The following is an 18,570-nucleotide window of genomic DNA, read 5'->3' on the forward strand; positions in this document are numbered from 1 at the left end:
CCTGGTTAAGATTACTCAAGAAGGTTCTTTCTGGCCATCAGGTGACACACTCAGTCAGAAAGCAGCCAGGCAGCCACTCAGGCCATGGTTCAGGACAAGCTAACAAAAACCTGGAACAGGCCAGTCACCTTGAGAAGGAGCCCCATTCTGAGATGCCAGCTTTGTCCAGCACTTAACAGGTAGGATGAAGGTGGCTCCTTCACCCAGCACCAAGCATTTGTTGTACAGTGGCCACCATCTAAACTAGAAGAGCTGTAACTACTTGTAAGAGAACTCTGAAAGCGAGCCTGCTGGCTGGTGACTGTCCCTGTGCTGGCTGTTTTTATAAACTTTCTATAACCTAGATAACATCTGAGAACTCTTGAGACAATGCCTCCATCAGATTATTCTGTAGGCAGCTCTGTTGGGGGCATTTTCTAAATTAGTAACTGATATGGGGGAGCAGCTCACTGTGGGTGGTGGGCAGGTGGTCCTGAGCTGTATAAGGAGATTGAGCAAGCCATGGGGAGCAAGCCAGTAAAGCAGCAACTCCTCCATGGCCTCTGCTTCAGCTCCTGCCTCCAGGTTCCTGCCCTGCTTGAGTTCCTGCCTGATTTCTCTCAGTGATGGAATGTTATCTGGAAATGTAAGCAGAAATAAACCATTTCCATGTTGCTTTTGGTCATGGTATTTTTATCACAGAAATAGAAACCCTATCTAAAACAGTCCCCCTTGGGAGGGCAGGGTTGGGAAGGTTGCTGGCTAGTCACCTACAACTCCCAAACCCTGTATGTAATTCTGCCCTAATCTCATGTAGCCTAGGATATCAGGAGGTGCCAGGATCTATGAAGTATGGAAAGTTTACTTAAAAGGACTACTCCATCAATGCAGCTATGAAGGTCATCAGCCCCTTTGGCTGAGACTTCCTGGCAACAGAGCTACTTCGGGGGTCCCCATACTCTGGTGCCCCACTGGACTTCAGTGGAATATAGGTGGGTTTGTCCTTGGTGCCCTTCCAAGTGGGACCTTACTGGAACTGGTAAGCACTTTGAGCTTACCAAAGTGGCAGGCAGAATGACTGTCACAGGCAGATGTGGCAAGGTAAGGCTTGTGGAGAGGACTGTCCCAACATAGCTCTCTAGTACCAGGTGAGGGCTGAGCCTACCTCCCTGTACACTGACACCTGGGAAACTGGAGCCTTCCCACCCAACCCTTTCTTACCCAGACTTTTACAGCCACCTCCACTGTGGCCCCATCCTTACCAGATGTGTGCCAGAAGGTTCTGTGTGAGGCCCGAGTGCATGAAGATCTCCTTCACTTCCTGGCCACTCACATAGCCATCAAGGTCTAGGTCTGTCTTTAAGAAGATCTCATCAAAGCGGATCTTATCTGCCGCAGGCACCACCCAAGCCACTGGCAGCTGAAAGAGGTTATTAACAGTGACTTGAGAACCCTGTTCCAGCCCTTGGCCCTGCTCTACAGAGATCTCACAGAGAGTGTCAGGTCCATGCAGCTTGGGTCCCAGAACCTTGGCTATGGGCAACGAGGCAATAAAGAAAGAACAGACGCATAGACATACATACAGTGAAGTTTGCGTCAGTTGGATTTCTCTGCTGCTACCATAACTGCTACCTGTGAACCCAGAACCACAGCATGGGGTAGAAGGTGAGCTAGACAGTATCAGGATAGAAACATCCAGGAAGAAACTGCAGCTGATAGTCTCTGCATTTTAGTAATATTATCGCTTAGTTCTGATGGGGCTGAGGCAGAAAGAATATAGGAGTTTGTGGCCAGCTGGGGCTACCTACAGTGAGACCCGGTCTTGGTGGGCACAGACCACATTTATCTGCTAGTGCCTGCTCTGTGCTGCACAGCCATGCCCTATGAAGCCTCTTTGGGCCCAACAGGCATGTCAGCATATGCCAGCTATCGAAAACCTTTGTGAACACCCAAAACTCTCAGTGTACACAGACCCTGAGCAGCACATCCTCCCAAACACTTTCCCAACTTTTTTTTTTTTTTTTCTTTTTGGTTTTTTGAGACAGGGTTTCTCCATGTAGCCTTGGCTGCCCTGGACTTGCTTTGTAGACCAGGCTGGCCTTGAACTCCTCACAGAGATTCGCCTGCTTCTGCCTCCCTGCGTGTGGGATTAAGAGCATGTGCCACCATGACCAGCCACTTTCCCCATCTATTTTTTTTTTTTTTTTGGAGGTCTTCACTTTTTTATTCTTCATGTACAAAGACTAGCATGATCGTTTCACTGGGTAGACAGCCTGGAATAATCCATTAAAGGTCACTCAGTCCAACTTAATGAAGGCAATGTCCTTTGCCTACTGACGGAAACACTGACAGGCACATGTTCAGCCCGTATTTCCGGATCAGACCGTGGCAGTTGGAGCAGACGCAACAGGAGTGAGAACCCTGGCCGAACTTCCACGGGTGACTCCAGTAGAGCTGCTAGTGACCCATCTTGCCTTCAGACAGCCAAGGATGGGTAAGGGCCACTTTCCCCATCTTAACATGACTAAGAATGCCCAACTCAATGTTGCAGCTATGTGCAAGTAAACTATTTCTCTGTCCCAAATGCTCATGGCACAGGGAAATGATGTCCTCTGCCAGGAAAGCCTTCCCAGCACCATAAGCCTCTGTTCTTCATAAATAACCTGGCTGTAGGATTCAGTTACAGTGACAGGAAGCTGCTTTTGAGTTAAGGGGCCAAGCAGGCTGGTGTCTGGAACCAGACAGTGGAATGAAGGTGGCAAAAGTCAGACAAGCGGGCTGACAAGGCAAAAGGCTTCTGAACTGACAGGTCCCAAGGAATTAAAATCTGGGATGGAGAAAGTCCTGTGTGCTGTACCAATAAAATAAGCTCCTCAGCTCCAAGGCCGGGCACACTGATGTGAATATATCAGTGATGAGTGCATGGGGCAGGCCCGTGGCTAAAAGATGCTGCACTGCACCAAGGCACACATGCCAGCTGTGCCATGCACCTACGTGTGTTCACACACAACCAGGAAATGCACGTAAATACAGCAAAGTAGCAGGCAGTACAACACCCGTGCAGTGGAGACCCTCCTCCTTTCAGGGGCCAGGGCTGAGAGCTGTCTCAGTGGTTAAGACTCCTTGCTGCATAATCATGACAATAGGAGTGCCAATTCCGGAACCATGTAACAGTAACAAGCAGGGCATCCTGCAAGCGCCTGCAACTACTCTAAGAAAGCCAGAGCAGTTCCATGGCTGCCAGCCCAGCCAGGAAAAAAAAAAAAAAAAAAAAAAAAAACAACCAACAAAACAAACAAACAAAAACCTATGTTCAGGAAGAGACTCTGCCTCAAAGGCAGAGGGGCAGTGATGGAAGAGGACATCTGATACCTTCACCTGCCCTCCAAATGTGTGCACATACTTACACAAATGTATGTATATAAACAGCTAAATAAATGAATGAGTCTTTTCTCAGTGCGGTGAGTCTAGGGACATGCATAGCTTCTGTGCAGACCCTGAGTCCCTTCAACAAGGATGTAAGCATTGGAGGGCACTGACACCCTCAGGGTCCTGGAGCCCAGGCCCCACAGACACCAGGGAACAATTTCACTTATCTGAAAAAAAAGCTCATTCTGAATCCTTATAATTTTAAGATTCTTTCTTGCTTTATTTATTTATTTATTTATTTATTTACTACTACTACTTATTTAATGTGTATTGGTGTTTTCCCTGCATATATCCATGTACCACATGCACAAGTACAGACTGCTGTCAGCTGCCATGTGGTGCTGGGAATTGAACCTGGGTCCTCTGAAAGAGCAGTCAGTGCTCTTACTCACTAAGCCATCCCTCCAGCCCCGTACCTCTAGTAAATTTTTTAAAGAATTTGATCAGAGCTTTCTCTTTTTTGCTGTTGAGAAATGGCGCAGTAGGTGCTTTGGGCACTGACCTGAGTCTGCTTGACACTGTGCTTTGGAGACAGGCTCCCTGTGCTGTTGAGGCTGCTGACGCTGCCGTGGGATGGCGTGGAGCGGAGGCTGTCCTTGGGTGGGGGACTGGCAGGCAGCACAGGCACAGCACCTGCAAACACCGTCTTCTTTCTCTTAGAAGGTGGGATAAGGGATGGGGGCAGAACGGAGGGCACTGGCTCCTTCTCCAGGGCGCGATACACCAAGTGCATAGCCTGTGATGCCAAGGAGAAGAAACATGCACTGAGGGAGTCAGGGGCCACAGAACACAACAAAAGTCTCATACAGTAGTGGGAGCCATGGAGATTCCAAGAGGCTATGAGGAAGCTGCTAACCTTGTCTTAGGCCTCAGCCTCCTCTGCAGCTTCAAAATGTATTGAATTTGGGCAAGTGAAGTGAGCACAGGAGACAGCCAGCCAGCCAACCAAACTACAAGCCACTTTCTGAGGGTTCCTTTCTAAGAGTTGAGTTATCTATGCTCTAAAAATATCAGGTAGGAAATTCCAGAAACAAAGACAACACTCTCTTTGTTTTTTTGTTTTTTTTTCCAAGACAGGGTTTCTCTGTGTATAACTTTGGCTGTCCTGGAACTCACTCTGTAGACCAGGATGGCCTTGAACTCAAAGAGAACCACCTGCCTAGGCCTCCCCAGTGCTGGGATTAAAGGAGTGTACCACCACCAACCAGCCAAAGACCACATTCTATTATAGCACACTGCCATGACTGTTATGAAATAGGAGACTCAGATTTCCCATAATGGCCTCATACTCACTAAATGGTTAGACTCCTGCTCTTCCTGCTGTGTCCACCGTGTGCTGAGATTATGGGCATGCAACAGCATACTAACTCATGTGGCACAGGGTGACCCAGGGTTCTGTGCAGCTAGGCAAATACTCTCCTCACTGCAGCTCCAGCCTTTGCTGTAATTATTCACTGCAGTCACTATTAGTCACCTGCCAATCAAAACTCTATACAGTGAAGAGCACATGTATGTAACAGCTTTGGCTGAGTCTCCAGACACCTGCACGGCCCTTCAGCAGTATGACCACCAGCCCCAGGGCTTTATGATTTCCACAGTTCTAAAGCCTGGAGGTACACAGACCATGAGAGGAGCTTCTATTTCAAAATACATGAGGAGACACAGAGTGTGGCCCCAGAGAGTCAGTGCCAGACAACAGGCAACTATTGCACTGCAGGCAGAGAAAGACACTTTCTTTTCTTTTTTCTTTCGTGTGTGTGTGTGTGTGTGTGTGTGTGTGTGTCACAGTTTCTCTGTATAGCCTTGGCTGTCATGGTACTCACTCTGTGGACCAGGCTGGCCTCAAACTCACAGAAATCTGCCTGCCCCTGCCTCCCTGAGTGCTGGGATCACAGGTGTGCACCACCACTGCCTGGCAAGAGACACTTTCTAACTCATGTCTACAGATTTGTTTATTCTGAGGCAAGGTCTTGATACGATATCAAGCTGGACCTGAATCCCAATACTCCTGCCTCAGACTTCTGAGTACTAGTATAGGCATGCATTGGAAAAAAAAAACCCCACAGATTTTGAAGGTTTATTTTTATACCTATGAGTGTTTTGACTAATTGTCTGTACACTATGTGTATACAGTGCCCACGGAGGCCTGAAGAGAGCCTCAGATCCCTTGGTGCTGGGGTTACAGAGCACTGTCAGTCAGCACTCAAATGTGGGAGCAGCTGGGAATCAAAGCTGACTCCTCTGCAGGGCTCTTAAGCCCTGACACATCTCTCCAGACCCAATATCACAGACTTTAAAGTCTATTTAAAATATACTAAAAATACAAGTGTTGCATATGCCTATAATACTAGAACTTGGCAAACAAACACAGGAGAATCAGGAGTTCAAGAACAGCTTCACGCCCGGCGGTGGTGGCAAACACTTAACCCTTTAATCCCAGCACTTGGGAGGTGGAAGCAGGTGGATCTCTGAGTTCAAGGCCAGCGTGGTCTACACAGAAAAACTGTGTCTCAAAATCCACAAACAGAACAAACAAACAAAAGAACAGCTTCAATTATCTAGGATCCTGTCTCAAAAAAACTACAAAAATAAAACATTGTGTTTTCAATTTCTCTCTTTGAAAATGATCCAAAGAAAAACTGCTGTGTGTGTGTGTGTGTGTGTGTGAGAGAGAGAGAGAGAGAGAGAGAGAGAGAGAGAGAGAGACTTATGATGAGGAAAAGATAAAGAGAGGGAGAAGAAAGAAGGGTGAAGCAGGCATTGTAAAAATAATCGCACCAGATCAGTGAAGATGACTCTGGACTCTGCTGTACTCCTGAACCTTCTCTTAAGTACTGGGATAATGTCAAAATAAACACTTTTAAAACTAACAACACAAAGGACTCCGGCACCCACCAACATGACTACTTCCTTAGCAGGGTGGGAACGGGACACAGAGGACTTACCACAGCAAACTCATCTCGGTCCAGATGTCCATCCTTGTCAATGTCACTAAGGTCCCAGACCTGCAGGAGATAGACAGATCCATGAGGCTGGTTTGGGGAAGGACCTGTCTGGCTCACCCAGCACAAGCGACTTCTGAGTTGATAGTGCATGAGGCCAAGGCAATCAGAGATACTTGTGAAGCTGTGTACCTGTCTTCCCATACACCAACAGTGTACACACATACACACAAACGTCACAAATACACACAAAGAAAAGAGAAGAAAAGGAGAAGTATTTAAGAACTAGTCTGTAGCAAGAAGACCAGACTAGGCTACACAGAGTTCCAGGCCTATACAGCAAGATACTATCTGTGGTGGTCTGAGGTGGAATGGCCTCCACAGGCTCACATATTTGCATATTTAGTCCTCAGCTGGTGAACTATTAAGGAAGGAAGAGTTGTGTCACGGGGAAGTGGGTTCTGAGGTTTCAAAAGCCCATGCCATGTCTCGTCTCTCCTGGCCTTTCTGCTTGTGGATCAGGATGTATCTCTCAGCTACTGCTCCAGCACCATTGTCTGCCTGCCTGCTTCCTGCCATGGTGGTCATGGACTAACTCTCTGAAACCATGAGCAAGCCACCAATTAAATTAAATTAAATGCTTTGTTCCTTAATAGGTGCCTTGGTCATGATGTCTCTTTGCAGCAACAGAACAGTGACTAAGACCCCACCTAAAATGATCAAAAATAAGAAACCCAAACAAGCAACAACAACCCAGATACCCCGCAGCTCTCTGGAAGCCATCCTCTCATGGAGCACTGAGGACCAAGGATGAGACCTGTACCTTCTTCCTACAGCACATTCTCTGTACCTACAAAGCCAGATGAAAACCACATCCCAAGCAACCTTTCAACTGGAATTTGAATCAAACCTGGGTCCTCTGTAGTGCTGTTAAACCCTAAGACAACTCTCCAGCCCCAATATCACAGACTTTAAAGTCTATTTTAAAATGTTTAACTGGAAAGCCAGAATTAAAAACATATGCTTATAATTCTAGAACTTGCAAGATAGAGGCATATTAATGGCCACTAAGACAGTCTCAGAGCCACTGAAAACCTCAATGTTCATTGTTTTTAGGCTCTGGCTGGAAAACCTCTGAAGCAATGCTCCACTGATGACAACAAGCTTGCCTGGCCCACATAAACCAGGAAGCAGGTTGCAAGGATGATGTCTTGGACCACAGCCATGCCTGAAGACAAACACTTTACATTAATATGAACAAATTTGAGATTCATTTTAGATAAGGGGCTCCTGAGGCAGGACCCTGCTACACAGACTGGGCTGGCCTTAAACTCAGGATCCTCCTGCCCCAGCCTTTTGGAATGATAGGTGTGCATTTGCCACATCCACTAAAATTAAGTCTTTAAAAGAAATAAAAAGAATGTGCTATGAAGGTGGATCAGGAATTTAAGGTTACCCTCCATATATATGGGATATAGAAGATACCTTCTCAAAATTATAAAACCAAAAATGAAATATCTAAGACTATTTCTAAACCTGCAGCAGAGCTGAAAGTGCCTGAAGTTGAAAACTGACCAGCAGGAAAAAGCATTTTCTTAAAAACAGACGCCAAGGATACAAGTGAATGTATAAAATTATTTAAAAATAAAAAAATATATTAAAAAAAAGATTAAAATACTAAAAAAAAAAAAAAAAAAAAAAGCCAATGAAATGGATCAGCAGGTAAAGGTGGCTGCTGCAAAGCCTGAGTTCAATCCCCAGCTGAAGAGAAAGAAACAGATCTTCCAAGTTTTTCTCTGACCTTCACAGATACACAGTGGTATGCACACATACTATGTACATACACACTAAGTTTTTAAATGTAGGCAGCACTGTAGCACATGTCTTTAACCCCAGCACTGGGAGGGCAGAAGGGAGCAGATTTCTATGAATTCAAGGCCAATACTGTCTACACAATGAGTCCCAAGCCCATCTCAAAAAAAAAAAAAAAAAAAATTCAATGTAATTCGTGTTTTAAAATTGGGTATGGTGATATGCACTTGTAACCTAGTCCTGGCGAGGCAGAGAAAGGGTGATGCCTGGATTCTCTGGCCAGCCAGCTCAACAGTTCAGGAAATTCCAGGCCCAGAAAGAGACCCTATCTAAGAAAGAAGTAGAGAGCAGTTCAGGAATGCTTCCAAGGTTGTCCTCTGAACCCCACGTGTATATGCACTCCTATACAGGCACTTGAAAAAGAAAAGAAAAAAGAAGGAAAAAAGAAAGAAAGAAAAGCATTGAAAAAAAAAAAAAAAAAAGAAAGATAAAAAAAAACTAGATTTTAAAACCAAAAAAAAAAAAAAAGAAAGAAAGAAAAGAAAAGAAAACATGGAAAGAAACAATCACATACAAAAGAAAAGGGGATTTGGTGCTGGGCTCAGCACAGGCTCTGTGGTTGCAGGTACAAGTAGCCATCTCCCTTCTCCCTGTGCCTCCTCTCATTAAGTGAAAAGATGCCAACATCTTCCCAGGGGCAGAAGAGCATTCCTGACATACAGGCAGCACCAGGTAGTACAGTGCATGTGCATGTTAACAGCCAAACACACTACAGTGTAGAATGGTAAAGCACCCAAGTCATCCCCTTACCCTGCCCAGCACATCCAGAGGTAGTTTTGAGTTCATGAGGACCGGCTTGACCTTGTCTCCAGACAGCAGACCATTGACTGGTAGGAGGCTTTCAAAGATGCCATCAAACTTTGCCTTCTCCTCTACCTACCGGGAAAGAAGGAAGCACAGTTGAGTACAGAGCACACACTGTGGATCCATACCTAGGCCTGCCTATACAGAGCTCAGCTGCACCAGTGGGAGTGAGACATCTCAGCACAACCCCGGCTGCCTGAGTCTGAGTTTCTAGACAGAGTTCATGGCCTGGGAGGAACAGCTCCAGGCACCATGGGGGCCAGCTGAGCAGAAGAGAAGCTGGTCCAGGTCTTGTTCTGTCTGATGGCTGTCGGGCCAGGCCCATAGGACAATGCCTTTGCAGCAGCTCGAAGGACCTCATCAGATGTTTAGGTTTGGAGTGAACATGGGCAAAACCAACCTCTAGTGAGACTAATGGCATGAGCCTTTCATTCCAGCATGAATGAAATGCTGGAGGGCTTGAATCCAGCTTGCGTACATGGGAGACCCTGTCTCAAACGTCAGCGTAAGGTGTGAAAGTGTTGCTTCTCACACACGCTGTGATGGGGTGAACTGCACTGAAGCCTTGGGTTCCAATCTCATCGCTGAGGAAAAAGCTTTTAAAAAAATGCTAGTGCTGAACCTTGGTGGGTGGAACACCCATGCAATATGTACAGAAAGCCTTGAACTCCATCCCCAGGACTATAAAGAACAATTCCAGCACGGAGGTGGAGGCAAAGTTCAAAGTCATCCTTAGCTACATGAGACTCTGTCTCAGAGAAACAAACTAAACAGGGCTAAGGACAACGGAGTTTGGTGGTGAAGCCCTTGCCTGAGAAGCTCAAGGAAACCCTTGCCTGAGAAGCTCAAAGCCTGTCCCAAGTTCAAAAAAGATGGAGAACAAGATCAAAGAAAAGAGAAGTAGCGAAGCATGGAGGCAGGGCTGCTTCCCGTTCTGAGGACATCCACAGCCTACACTTGCTGCAGGGCCAACTCTGGCTCAGAAGGAGTCATAGATTTTGTAAACAAGTATCTCAAATTTTAACTTATTTATTGAATTCAAGCAATAAGCACATACCATGGCATTTGTATAGCAGTCAGAGGCCAATTTGAGACAGTGCTTTCTCTCCTTCCATCATCTGGGTTTCACACTTAGCAGCAAGCACTTTTATTCACTGAACTACCTTGCCAGTGCCATCTTTTCCCCTTTTGAGACAGGTTCTCCCTATGTAACCCACACCAGCTTTGAACATATGATCTGTCCTCCAGCCTCAGGTTCCCAAGTGTTGAGATAACAAGATATGCTACTTGATAAAACAATGATTAAGACAGAAGTTGGAACCAGGGAGTGACAGGCCTAGCCATGCTTCTTGTTGGGACTTTGATCTACGAGAACTTAATAAGACCATCCTAGTAGAAGCTGCAAGACAATGAGTGGGGGAAGCTCAAAACATTCCAGAGGAAAAGAGTATTAGTATGTGGCCTAGAGACTGTTCTTGTGATATTTTGACCAAAACAAAAAACAAACAAACAAAAAAACAGCAACAACAATAAAAAAGTGGCTGCTGCTTTTTGCCCTTATCAGAAAAAATCTGCCTGAAGCTAAATTAAAGTGTTTGGGATAACAATGTCGGCAGAAGAGATTCCAGGACACCCTAGTGTTGATTCTGTCCTGTGGTTAGAGGTTCTTTTTTTTTTAATTTATTCTCTCCTACATTACATCCCTACTGCAGTTTCCTCTCCCTCCTCTTCCTCCCAGTCCCCCTTTCCATTCCCATCCACTCTTCAAAAAAGGACAGGGCCTCACAGAGATATCATCTATAATAAAAAGGAGAAAGTTGTGCAAGGAAAAATATAAAAGGTACAGTTTGAGGAGAACAGGAGCATCACGAAGTGTATTGGAGATAAGTCCTGTGCTCACAGAGATCCAAACCGGAATAAAGGCAGTGTTGACCTCAGGGCAAGATCCTACCCAGCTAAGCTTCCAACTTGTCAAAAAGAATTTTAAAGAAAGTTTGGGCTAGACATGGTGGTGCTGCCTTTAATCCTAGCACTCAGAGGCAGGGGCAGGCAAATCTCTGAGTTCAAGGTCAGCCTGTTCTACAGAGCAAGTTCCAGGACAGTCAAGTTTAGGCAATAAAGTAAACCATCAAAACACAGAAAGTTAATAAAGATGTAATCAAATGAGGGTGCCATGTTCCAGCCCACGTAAGAAGTAGAATTTGGTAGCTTCAGCTGCATGGTTCTGACTTTAGAGTAAAGGACACAAGACAGGGGTTAAGGAGTCTGCCTCCACAACTAAGGAAAGCCGCTAATTAGGGTCAGGCATGTGGCAGGGGTGTCCCCACATGCAGGCCTTGTCTGAAGCTGTGAAGGTGAACCTAAATTGCCTTGGAAACCTCAAAATGTTGAACATGCCAGAGCCGTGAGCTGAAAGAATTGGAGATCTGAAGACTGCTTTGACATCAGACATGGAGATACAGAGTTTGCCCAGCTGGTTTTGGTCTTGCTTGTGTCCAGTAGTCCCCACTATGCTCCATTTCCCCATTTTGGAAGGGTAATATCTGTGCCACTGTATGTTGGAAGTATGTGATCTGCTTTTTCATTTTTATTTTACAGGGGATTACAAAGAAAGTTAGGGCTAGACATGGTGGCACTGCCTTTAATCCCTCTGACTCTCAAAAGAAACTTTGGAATTTTAAACAGGGCTGAGACTATGATAGACCATGGGAACTTTTGAAGTTGGACTGGATGCATTTGCATTATGATATGGCTATAAGTATATAGGGCCAGGAAGTGGACTATGGTGGTTTCAATGATATGGTTCCATATCTCACAGGAAGTAGCATTATGAGGAGGTGAGGCCTTAGTGGTGTAGAGGTGAGGCCTTAGTGGTGTAGGTGTGGCCTTGTTAGAGAAAATGTGTCACTGTGGGTGAGCTATGAGGTTTCAAAAGCCCAAACCAGGCCCAGTGGCTCTTTCTCTTCCTACTGTCGGCCTATTTGGATATAGAACTCTCAGCTACCTCTCCAGAACCATGTCTGCCTGAACACCACCATGCTTCCCACCATCCTGATAAGGGACCAAACCTCTAAACTGTAAGACAGCCCCAGTTGAATGCTTTCCTTTATAAGGATTGCTGGGGTCACGGTGTCTCCTCACAGCAATAGGACAATGACTAAGACAGCCACCATGCTTGTTTGTTTGTTTTTCCTTCCTATGGGTAAGACCACTTCACCCTCTGCATGGAAAAGGAACACCTTAGGTACTGGGCGAGGCTTTTTACAGAGCAGTGGGCACCTCAGAAAGGGAAGAGTGGCCATAGGGGAAATGGCTGGAAGGCTGCATGAGCATGTGTCTCCTCTCTACCCAGAAGAACCAACAAAATCAACACAGCCCCAAATGCACACTGAGAGCACAGTCATTAAGCTGAAACCTCAAGTCCTTAGCTCCTTGCTCCAAGACTACAGCTTGCCAGCTACTGTGAAAGATTTGAAAAGTAATTTTCCAAGCTGAGCACTCAGGCATAGCTATTATCCCCATGTTGGGGAGGTGGAGGCAGAGGGTCTGAAGTCAAGAACAGCTTCAGCTGCAGTTTGAGTCTGCCCTCAGCCTGGGTGACAGGAGACCCGTTCTCAGTAAAAGACACAAAGATAAAGAATGAGATAGATGGAGAGAGGCTCAGGGTTACAAGCATCCAATGCAGCTGCCAACACCCCAGGCAGGTGGCTCCCAACAGCTGTCACTCCAGCTGCAGGGGTTCCCACCCCCAACCCTTGCCTTCCAAGGGCACACATACCCACCACAGAAGACAAATAACTAAAAAAAAAGTAAAACCTTAAAGAAATTGGAGATGTGATCCTCCGATCCTGTGGATATAAATGGCAAAGGTACTCCCGAATGTTCTGAAGGGTATAAAGCGCAGCACCTATGGCACTGTCTCCACTCACTCACCCGCACGGCCCAGTGGGTCTCTGCAGACGACTGTGTGGCCATCAGTGGGCTGCTGGTGTCATGCTGAGGAAGAAAGGCAAACACAACCAAAAGGATCTTATTCCAAAGTGAGAAGGCCACCAAATGAGTGGGATCTATAACCCTGCAGCTCCCCTCCCAGGTGCAGAGCCACAGGCGCATACACAAATCCATGACCATTCACAGCTGCAAGGCTCTCCACAGCCAGAGGCGGAGACAGCACAGATAGCAGACAGGTGAGCAGTGCCCGTCTACAGGTCAGGACAGTAACAATGTCCTGTCGGGGCTATGATGTAGGCAGGCAGAGGGAAAGATGCCACACACAAGGTCACATCCTGTGTGAACTGACTGAGAGAAACATCCGAAAAAGACAAATCTACACAGAAGGAAAATGGATGGCTTCCAAGGACTGGGAGATGGAGAAACAAAGACTGAGGCATGGCCCAGGGCCTTCCTTTTGGGAGGTGAGAACTAGAACTCAGGCTGACAGCTGCACAACAGTGTTGCATAAGTGTGCAGTTTTATTTATTTATTTTGTTTTGTTTTCAAGACAGGGTTTCCCTGTTTATCTCTGGCTATCCTGGAGCTCACTCTGTAGACCAAGTTGGCTTCAGACTCACAGAGAGTCTGCCTGCCAACTGCTGCTGGGATTAAAGGTGTATAGCACCATGCCTAGCTGAACCATGCATTTAAAAATGGTGAATTTTGTAATGTACATTTCACCTCAACTAAAACACAGGAAAGACAAGCAAAGACCTGGATCTGTCACTCACACATATGCACACACACACAGCACCAGGAGGGTGTAAGTATTATGATGGTGCGCACACTCACAAATTTCGGTGGTGGCATGGTGAGGTTCAGATTGCTCAAGGTGACTTCATGGCCACTCTGTGCACAGGCCACCAGTCTCAGTGCAACATAAAAACCCTGTGGACCCAGAAAGAGGAGGCATCAACACCATAAGGCAGGACAGGATGGCTCTCACTTCCACTGTAATAAACACCATAGCAGGTGGCCATTAGTAAATAGTGAGCACTAAAAAGGTTCAAGCAAAGGGATTTCCAAGACAAGGTTCTAGGTCAGGAGATGCTGGAGCAGTCCATATGCTTTGTTTTCTGCTTTGGAGACAGCAGTGGTGTGTATGTGTGTGCATGTGTATGTGGGGTGTCTGTGTCCCTGTAAGTTTTTGTGCTTTTTTGTTTGTTTTGAGACAAAGTCTCCTATGTAGCCCTGGGCTGTCCTGGCACTCCATACATAGACTAGGCTGGCCACAAACTCAGAGATCCATCCATCTGCCTCTACTGACTGAGTGTTGGGATTGAATGTGTGTACCACCAGACAGGGTACAATTTATTTTAATTCTTAAAATATTTTAATCACTGGTAAGTTCATTGTGATTGTTTAGGTTTTTTGTTTTGTACAGAAGTGTATACCTCCATTAGAGTGTGGGTGGGTGGGTGGGTGCTCTGAAGGCCAAAAGGGGGCATGGGATCCCTCAGAGATGGGAGTTACAGATAGTTGTAAGCTGCCAAATGTGAGTCCTGGCTGAGTCCTCTCTCTGTTGTTTAGTTTTGATTGTCAACTTGATACATGGGAACTACCTAGGAAGGATGTCTCAATGAGGGACTGCTTTAAATAGGCTGGCTTATGAGGGGCTTCCTTGGGTTAACTGAGATGGGGTCACCCATCCTGCATGTGGCCACACCACTCTTTGGCTAGGCCTGGACTAGCCGGACACTTGCTTGTTGTTGCATTCATTCTTTCTGCTCCTGACTGCATGTGACTTCAGGTTCCTGCTGCCTCGACCCCACCCCCCACCCCCCATCCCAACCCCTACAGTGGGCTGTACCTGGAACTGTGAGCCAGAAGCCCTTTCCCCAAGTTGCTTTTGCTGGGGCAATTTACCAGAGAAACAGGTAAAGAAGATGAGACAGACACAAGACAGCCAAACGCCTATATTAGGGCACTGGGCATACTTAAGAGACCTACATGCCAAAGTAAGAACTCCTCACTTGAGCGTGGTGGTTTTGTGTGGACAACTGGAACAGTGGAGAAATGTAGTCGCCCAGCCTCAGGGATGCCCAAACCCTCCCCTGTTCCATGTGTACATATATACCTGTTTATCCAAGAACCCTTTACCTTCCGGGTCCGCCAAGTCCCATATCTGTGGAGACACAAAAGTGCCTGTGAGTATGACTGATGCTCACCAACCAAGCTGAACAGACAGAAGTAACATCAACTGCTTCTCTGTCATGAGCACTGGGACCAACAGCCCTGCCAGCCCACGGTTATTTGGTGGCAGGGCCCAAAGGACCCCTATGCCCACTTAGCTCCAGGGTGAAGGTGCACGGAAACATAAACCTATAGCTATCAAGACACCAAAAATACTCTGCTCTGGTCTGCTGCCTACACCTCAAAGGCAACCACCACCTGAGACTGTCCCAGGCTGGCCTGGAACTCATGATCTTTCTGTGTTAGCCTCCCAAGCAGAAGGATGGACAAGGAAGGTCAGATCTAACAGTTTTATCCAGGGCTGTCTTCACACCCACCAGTTACAGCAAAGAGTGAGCTCAGGGTGTCCTGCCCCTGCCCAAGGAAGGTCTGCATAGCTGGCTTTCACTCCAAGGATACAGGAGGCCATCCTTCATCTTTCCTACCTTCCCCAGGATGATGTCTGAGAGTCCCGACTTCTTCAGAAACAGCGCAGCCTCACTGGCCCCAACTCTCCCTGTGTACGCAGGGTCCACCTGCAACAGGACAGCAAGGTTGACAAAACCACTTACAAACACCCAACTTCTACCCCAAAGATAACAGGTGGCTAAGAAACTCAGTGGCTGAGCTGCTCTTCATGTAAGAGGCTCTGGGTTCCACCCCCAGCACCAAAACATATATGCACACACAAGTGTGTGTCTTAAAAAAATAAAAATAAAAACAACAGCTAAACATACCTGCTTATAATAAGACTCGTACAATGGATTTCCACTGGGAATCTAAAGAAAACAGAAGAGTCAGAAAGTGGTCAGTTACAAGTAGACATGCGGCCCTTCAGCACAAGCACACCTCCTACCTTGGTCTCTCCTCAGGTGATGTCCAAGCTGCTTTGTTGTCTTGTTTCACTTTTATTGGGACAAGGCTCTGCTGATAGCTCTGACTGGCCTCACACTCCTAGTAATCCTCTTGCTTCAGGCTCTTGAGTGCTGATATTACAGGCAGGAACTGCCACACCTAGCCCCAACCTCATCTTGAACTCCTAGGGTCAAGTGATCTCTAGCCTTAGCCTCTATATCGGAGTGCTTTGCTACCATCAACATACACCCTGGTTCCAGCACAGAGAGCTCACTCAGGGAGGGGTAGAGCCCCCCTCTCAGCCTTCTACCTAGTCCATGTGTGGGTGGAGTGTGTATGTGCCCTGAGTCACCAGCATTCATTTGGCTGACTGTCTTTAGGTCCTCACCCATCCTGCCAGGTGACAGTGCACAGATTCATGCATACAGCAAGCTCTATGCTGAAGGCACTCATGGCTGCTGTGCCGGAAGCTAACAGCCATCCCACATTCAGCACAAGGACACTTCTCACTCAGCCTGGACTCCCAAGGTCCTGCTCTAACCTGATTTGAGTCCACAGGCTCCCACTGTTCCCATTACCTCCCCCACTGGCCTTAAAAGGACACCTCTATGAGGAGAAAAGAGTCGCTTGAAGGAGCAAGCCACCCCAGCGGGGAAGTGGGCAGCCACCATGAATCAGTGGGGTCTTCCAGCTCCAGGGGAAAGGGGTGGCCGAGGCAGGAGTCTTGTGCGTCAGGACAGCCTGGGCTATTTAGTGAGGCCTTGTCTCAAACAAAAAAAGCAAAACAAGTCACTATATGAAAGGGCCTCCCTCTGTTGCAGCTTTCCAGAGGCTGCAGTCAAGTTGCAGCAGCCTCAACCCAGTGAGGGGTGGGGGAAGGGACACCTTCTGGTTCAGCCAGGGGGCTCCATACCCAGAGGTTTCAGGCTGCTATTACTCAGAAAGTGACTTCCCACTGGAAGATGGATATGTCTTGCCCCCATCTGCCTGGCCAGATGTGGGTGTCCTGCTTGGCCTTCTCAACCACTATAGCTTATATGAGGTAAACCTGTTCTTAATGGCCCAGTCTTGGGCACCCAGCACAAAACACACACCAGAGCCAAGTGTAGTGAAGCCACAGAGCCACAGGGAGATGGAGGGATATGAGAGATCCTGAGAGATTTATCAAAACTTCCTTAAGTTGTGGTGCATGCCTTCAAATCCCAACACTCAGGAGGCAGAGGCAGGAGGATCTCTGTAGGTCTAAGGCCAGCCTAGTCTATATAGTGAGTACCAGGTCACATAGGCTCCATACTAAGACTGCCTTTAAAACAAACTTCCTTAGCCCAGCCTGCCTATGATGTAGCCAGTCCCCATCTCAAGATAAAACTCAAAACAAGCAAACTGACAGCTCCACAATCAAGAGAAACAAGGCCTAGCATCCAGAGAGACTGCTACAGCTAGGCCAACTGAAGCCTGCTGCAGCCCTGTTACCCGCCATGCATGCTGAGGAGGCACAGGTCCACAAGAAGCCCAGGGGCAGCAACAACAAGAGTGCTAACAGAGACAAGGAAGCAGGGCCGATGTCATCACATTTCCTCATATGCCATGGCTTCCTGGTGACACGGAAGCCACACCTGAAGGTTGCCTCAGTGTTCACTGTGACACCATCCAAGCTTTAGTCCACAGCCATGGCCATCTGTGAAACAGGCATGAGCAGAGACCTCAGTCACAGCTAGCTCATGATGCAGGCAGTGGTCTCCAAGTCAAGCTCCCAGGCTGGGACAGAGCCCTCGGTAGCCCCACAGCTGCCATGCAAGCTACCCGAACAAGCTTGATCAGTGCCACACTCCAGGCACAGGATAAGAGGGACCAGACAGAGGACAAGGTTTTCAGGGCAAGAGGCTGCAGGGGCATGGAGCTGGCTGCAGTCCACTACACAGCTGGGACACCATACTTGCCTCTTAAAAAAGCATAGCATGCCAGATCCCTCAGGTTCTTTAGTTCTCCTCCAGCTGGGCAAGATGGCAGGAAGAGGACATGGAGCAGTTTTGCACACTGCTGTTGAAGCAGCTTTGCAACATCACAGCTGTGTGCACGGGAGAAAACGGGAATGTGGCCCCTGTGGAGGGGATGCTCTAGACATCACATCCCATCAGCTCTTTTGTTTGTTTTTGTTTTTGGAGACAGGGTTTCTCCATGTAGCCTTGTCTGTCCTGGACTCGATTTATAGACCAGACTGGCCTCAAGCTCACAGAGATCGGCCTGTCTCTGCCTCCCAGAAATGTTGGGATTAAAGGTATGTATCACCACACCCAGCACCCTCCAGCAGTTTTAGCCCTAGCCATGAACCAGCCAGAGCAGACTCCTCACAAGACTCAGCATCTGGCTAGCTCCTGCCACAGCCACTACTACATGCTCAATTGAAAATGGACTTCAATATAAACCTTAGACCTTTGGAGCAGAGGGGATGGCTCATGGGGTAAAGTGTTTGCCAGGCAAGCATGAGAACCTGAGTTTGGATCTCCAAACACATGTAAAGGCA

At 47.2% G+C, this 18,570-nt stretch overlaps 1 protein-coding gene and 1 pseudogene across 8 annotated transcripts in view; both read right to left on the reverse strand.

Annotated features, from left to right (window-relative positions):
• Eps15l1 (epidermal growth factor receptor pathway substrate 15 like 1) overlaps window positions 1-18,570 on the reverse strand; it is an 80,659-nt gene that overhangs the window by 49,684 nt on the left and 12,405 nt on the right. For 7 of the 8 annotated variants that reach the window (XM_060387357.1, XM_021653830.2, XM_021653826.2 and 4 more), the window contains exons 2-10: window positions 15,929-15,970; window positions 15,638-15,727; window positions 15,097-15,144; window positions 13,812-13,907; window positions 12,960-13,022; window positions 8,973-9,098; window positions 6,354-6,413; window positions 3,911-4,144; window positions 1,242-1,399 (exon numbers count right to left, since the gene is read on the reverse strand). In XM_060387357.1, coding sequence (XP_060243340.1) covers window positions 1,242-1,399; window positions 3,911-4,144; window positions 6,354-6,413; window positions 8,973-9,098; window positions 12,960-13,022; window positions 13,812-13,907; window positions 15,097-15,144; window positions 15,638-15,727; window positions 15,929-15,970 — 917 coding nt within the window. The remainder of the gene's footprint in view (window positions 1-1,241; window positions 1,400-3,910; window positions 4,145-6,353; window positions 6,414-8,972; window positions 9,099-12,959; window positions 13,023-13,811; window positions 13,908-15,096; window positions 15,145-15,637; window positions 15,728-15,928; window positions 15,971-18,570) is intronic. The other variant, XM_060387359.1, reaches the window with a different exon arrangement.
• LOC110558740 (small ribosomal subunit protein uS14-like) lies at window positions 1,414-2,448 on the reverse strand (annotated as a pseudogene).

This window comes from Meriones unguiculatus, chromosome 7, assembly GCF_030254825.1.
Source record: "Meriones unguiculatus strain TT.TT164.6M chromosome 7, Bangor_MerUng_6.1, whole genome shotgun sequence".
NCBI lineage: Eukaryota > Metazoa > Chordata > Mammalia > Rodentia > Muridae > Meriones > Meriones unguiculatus.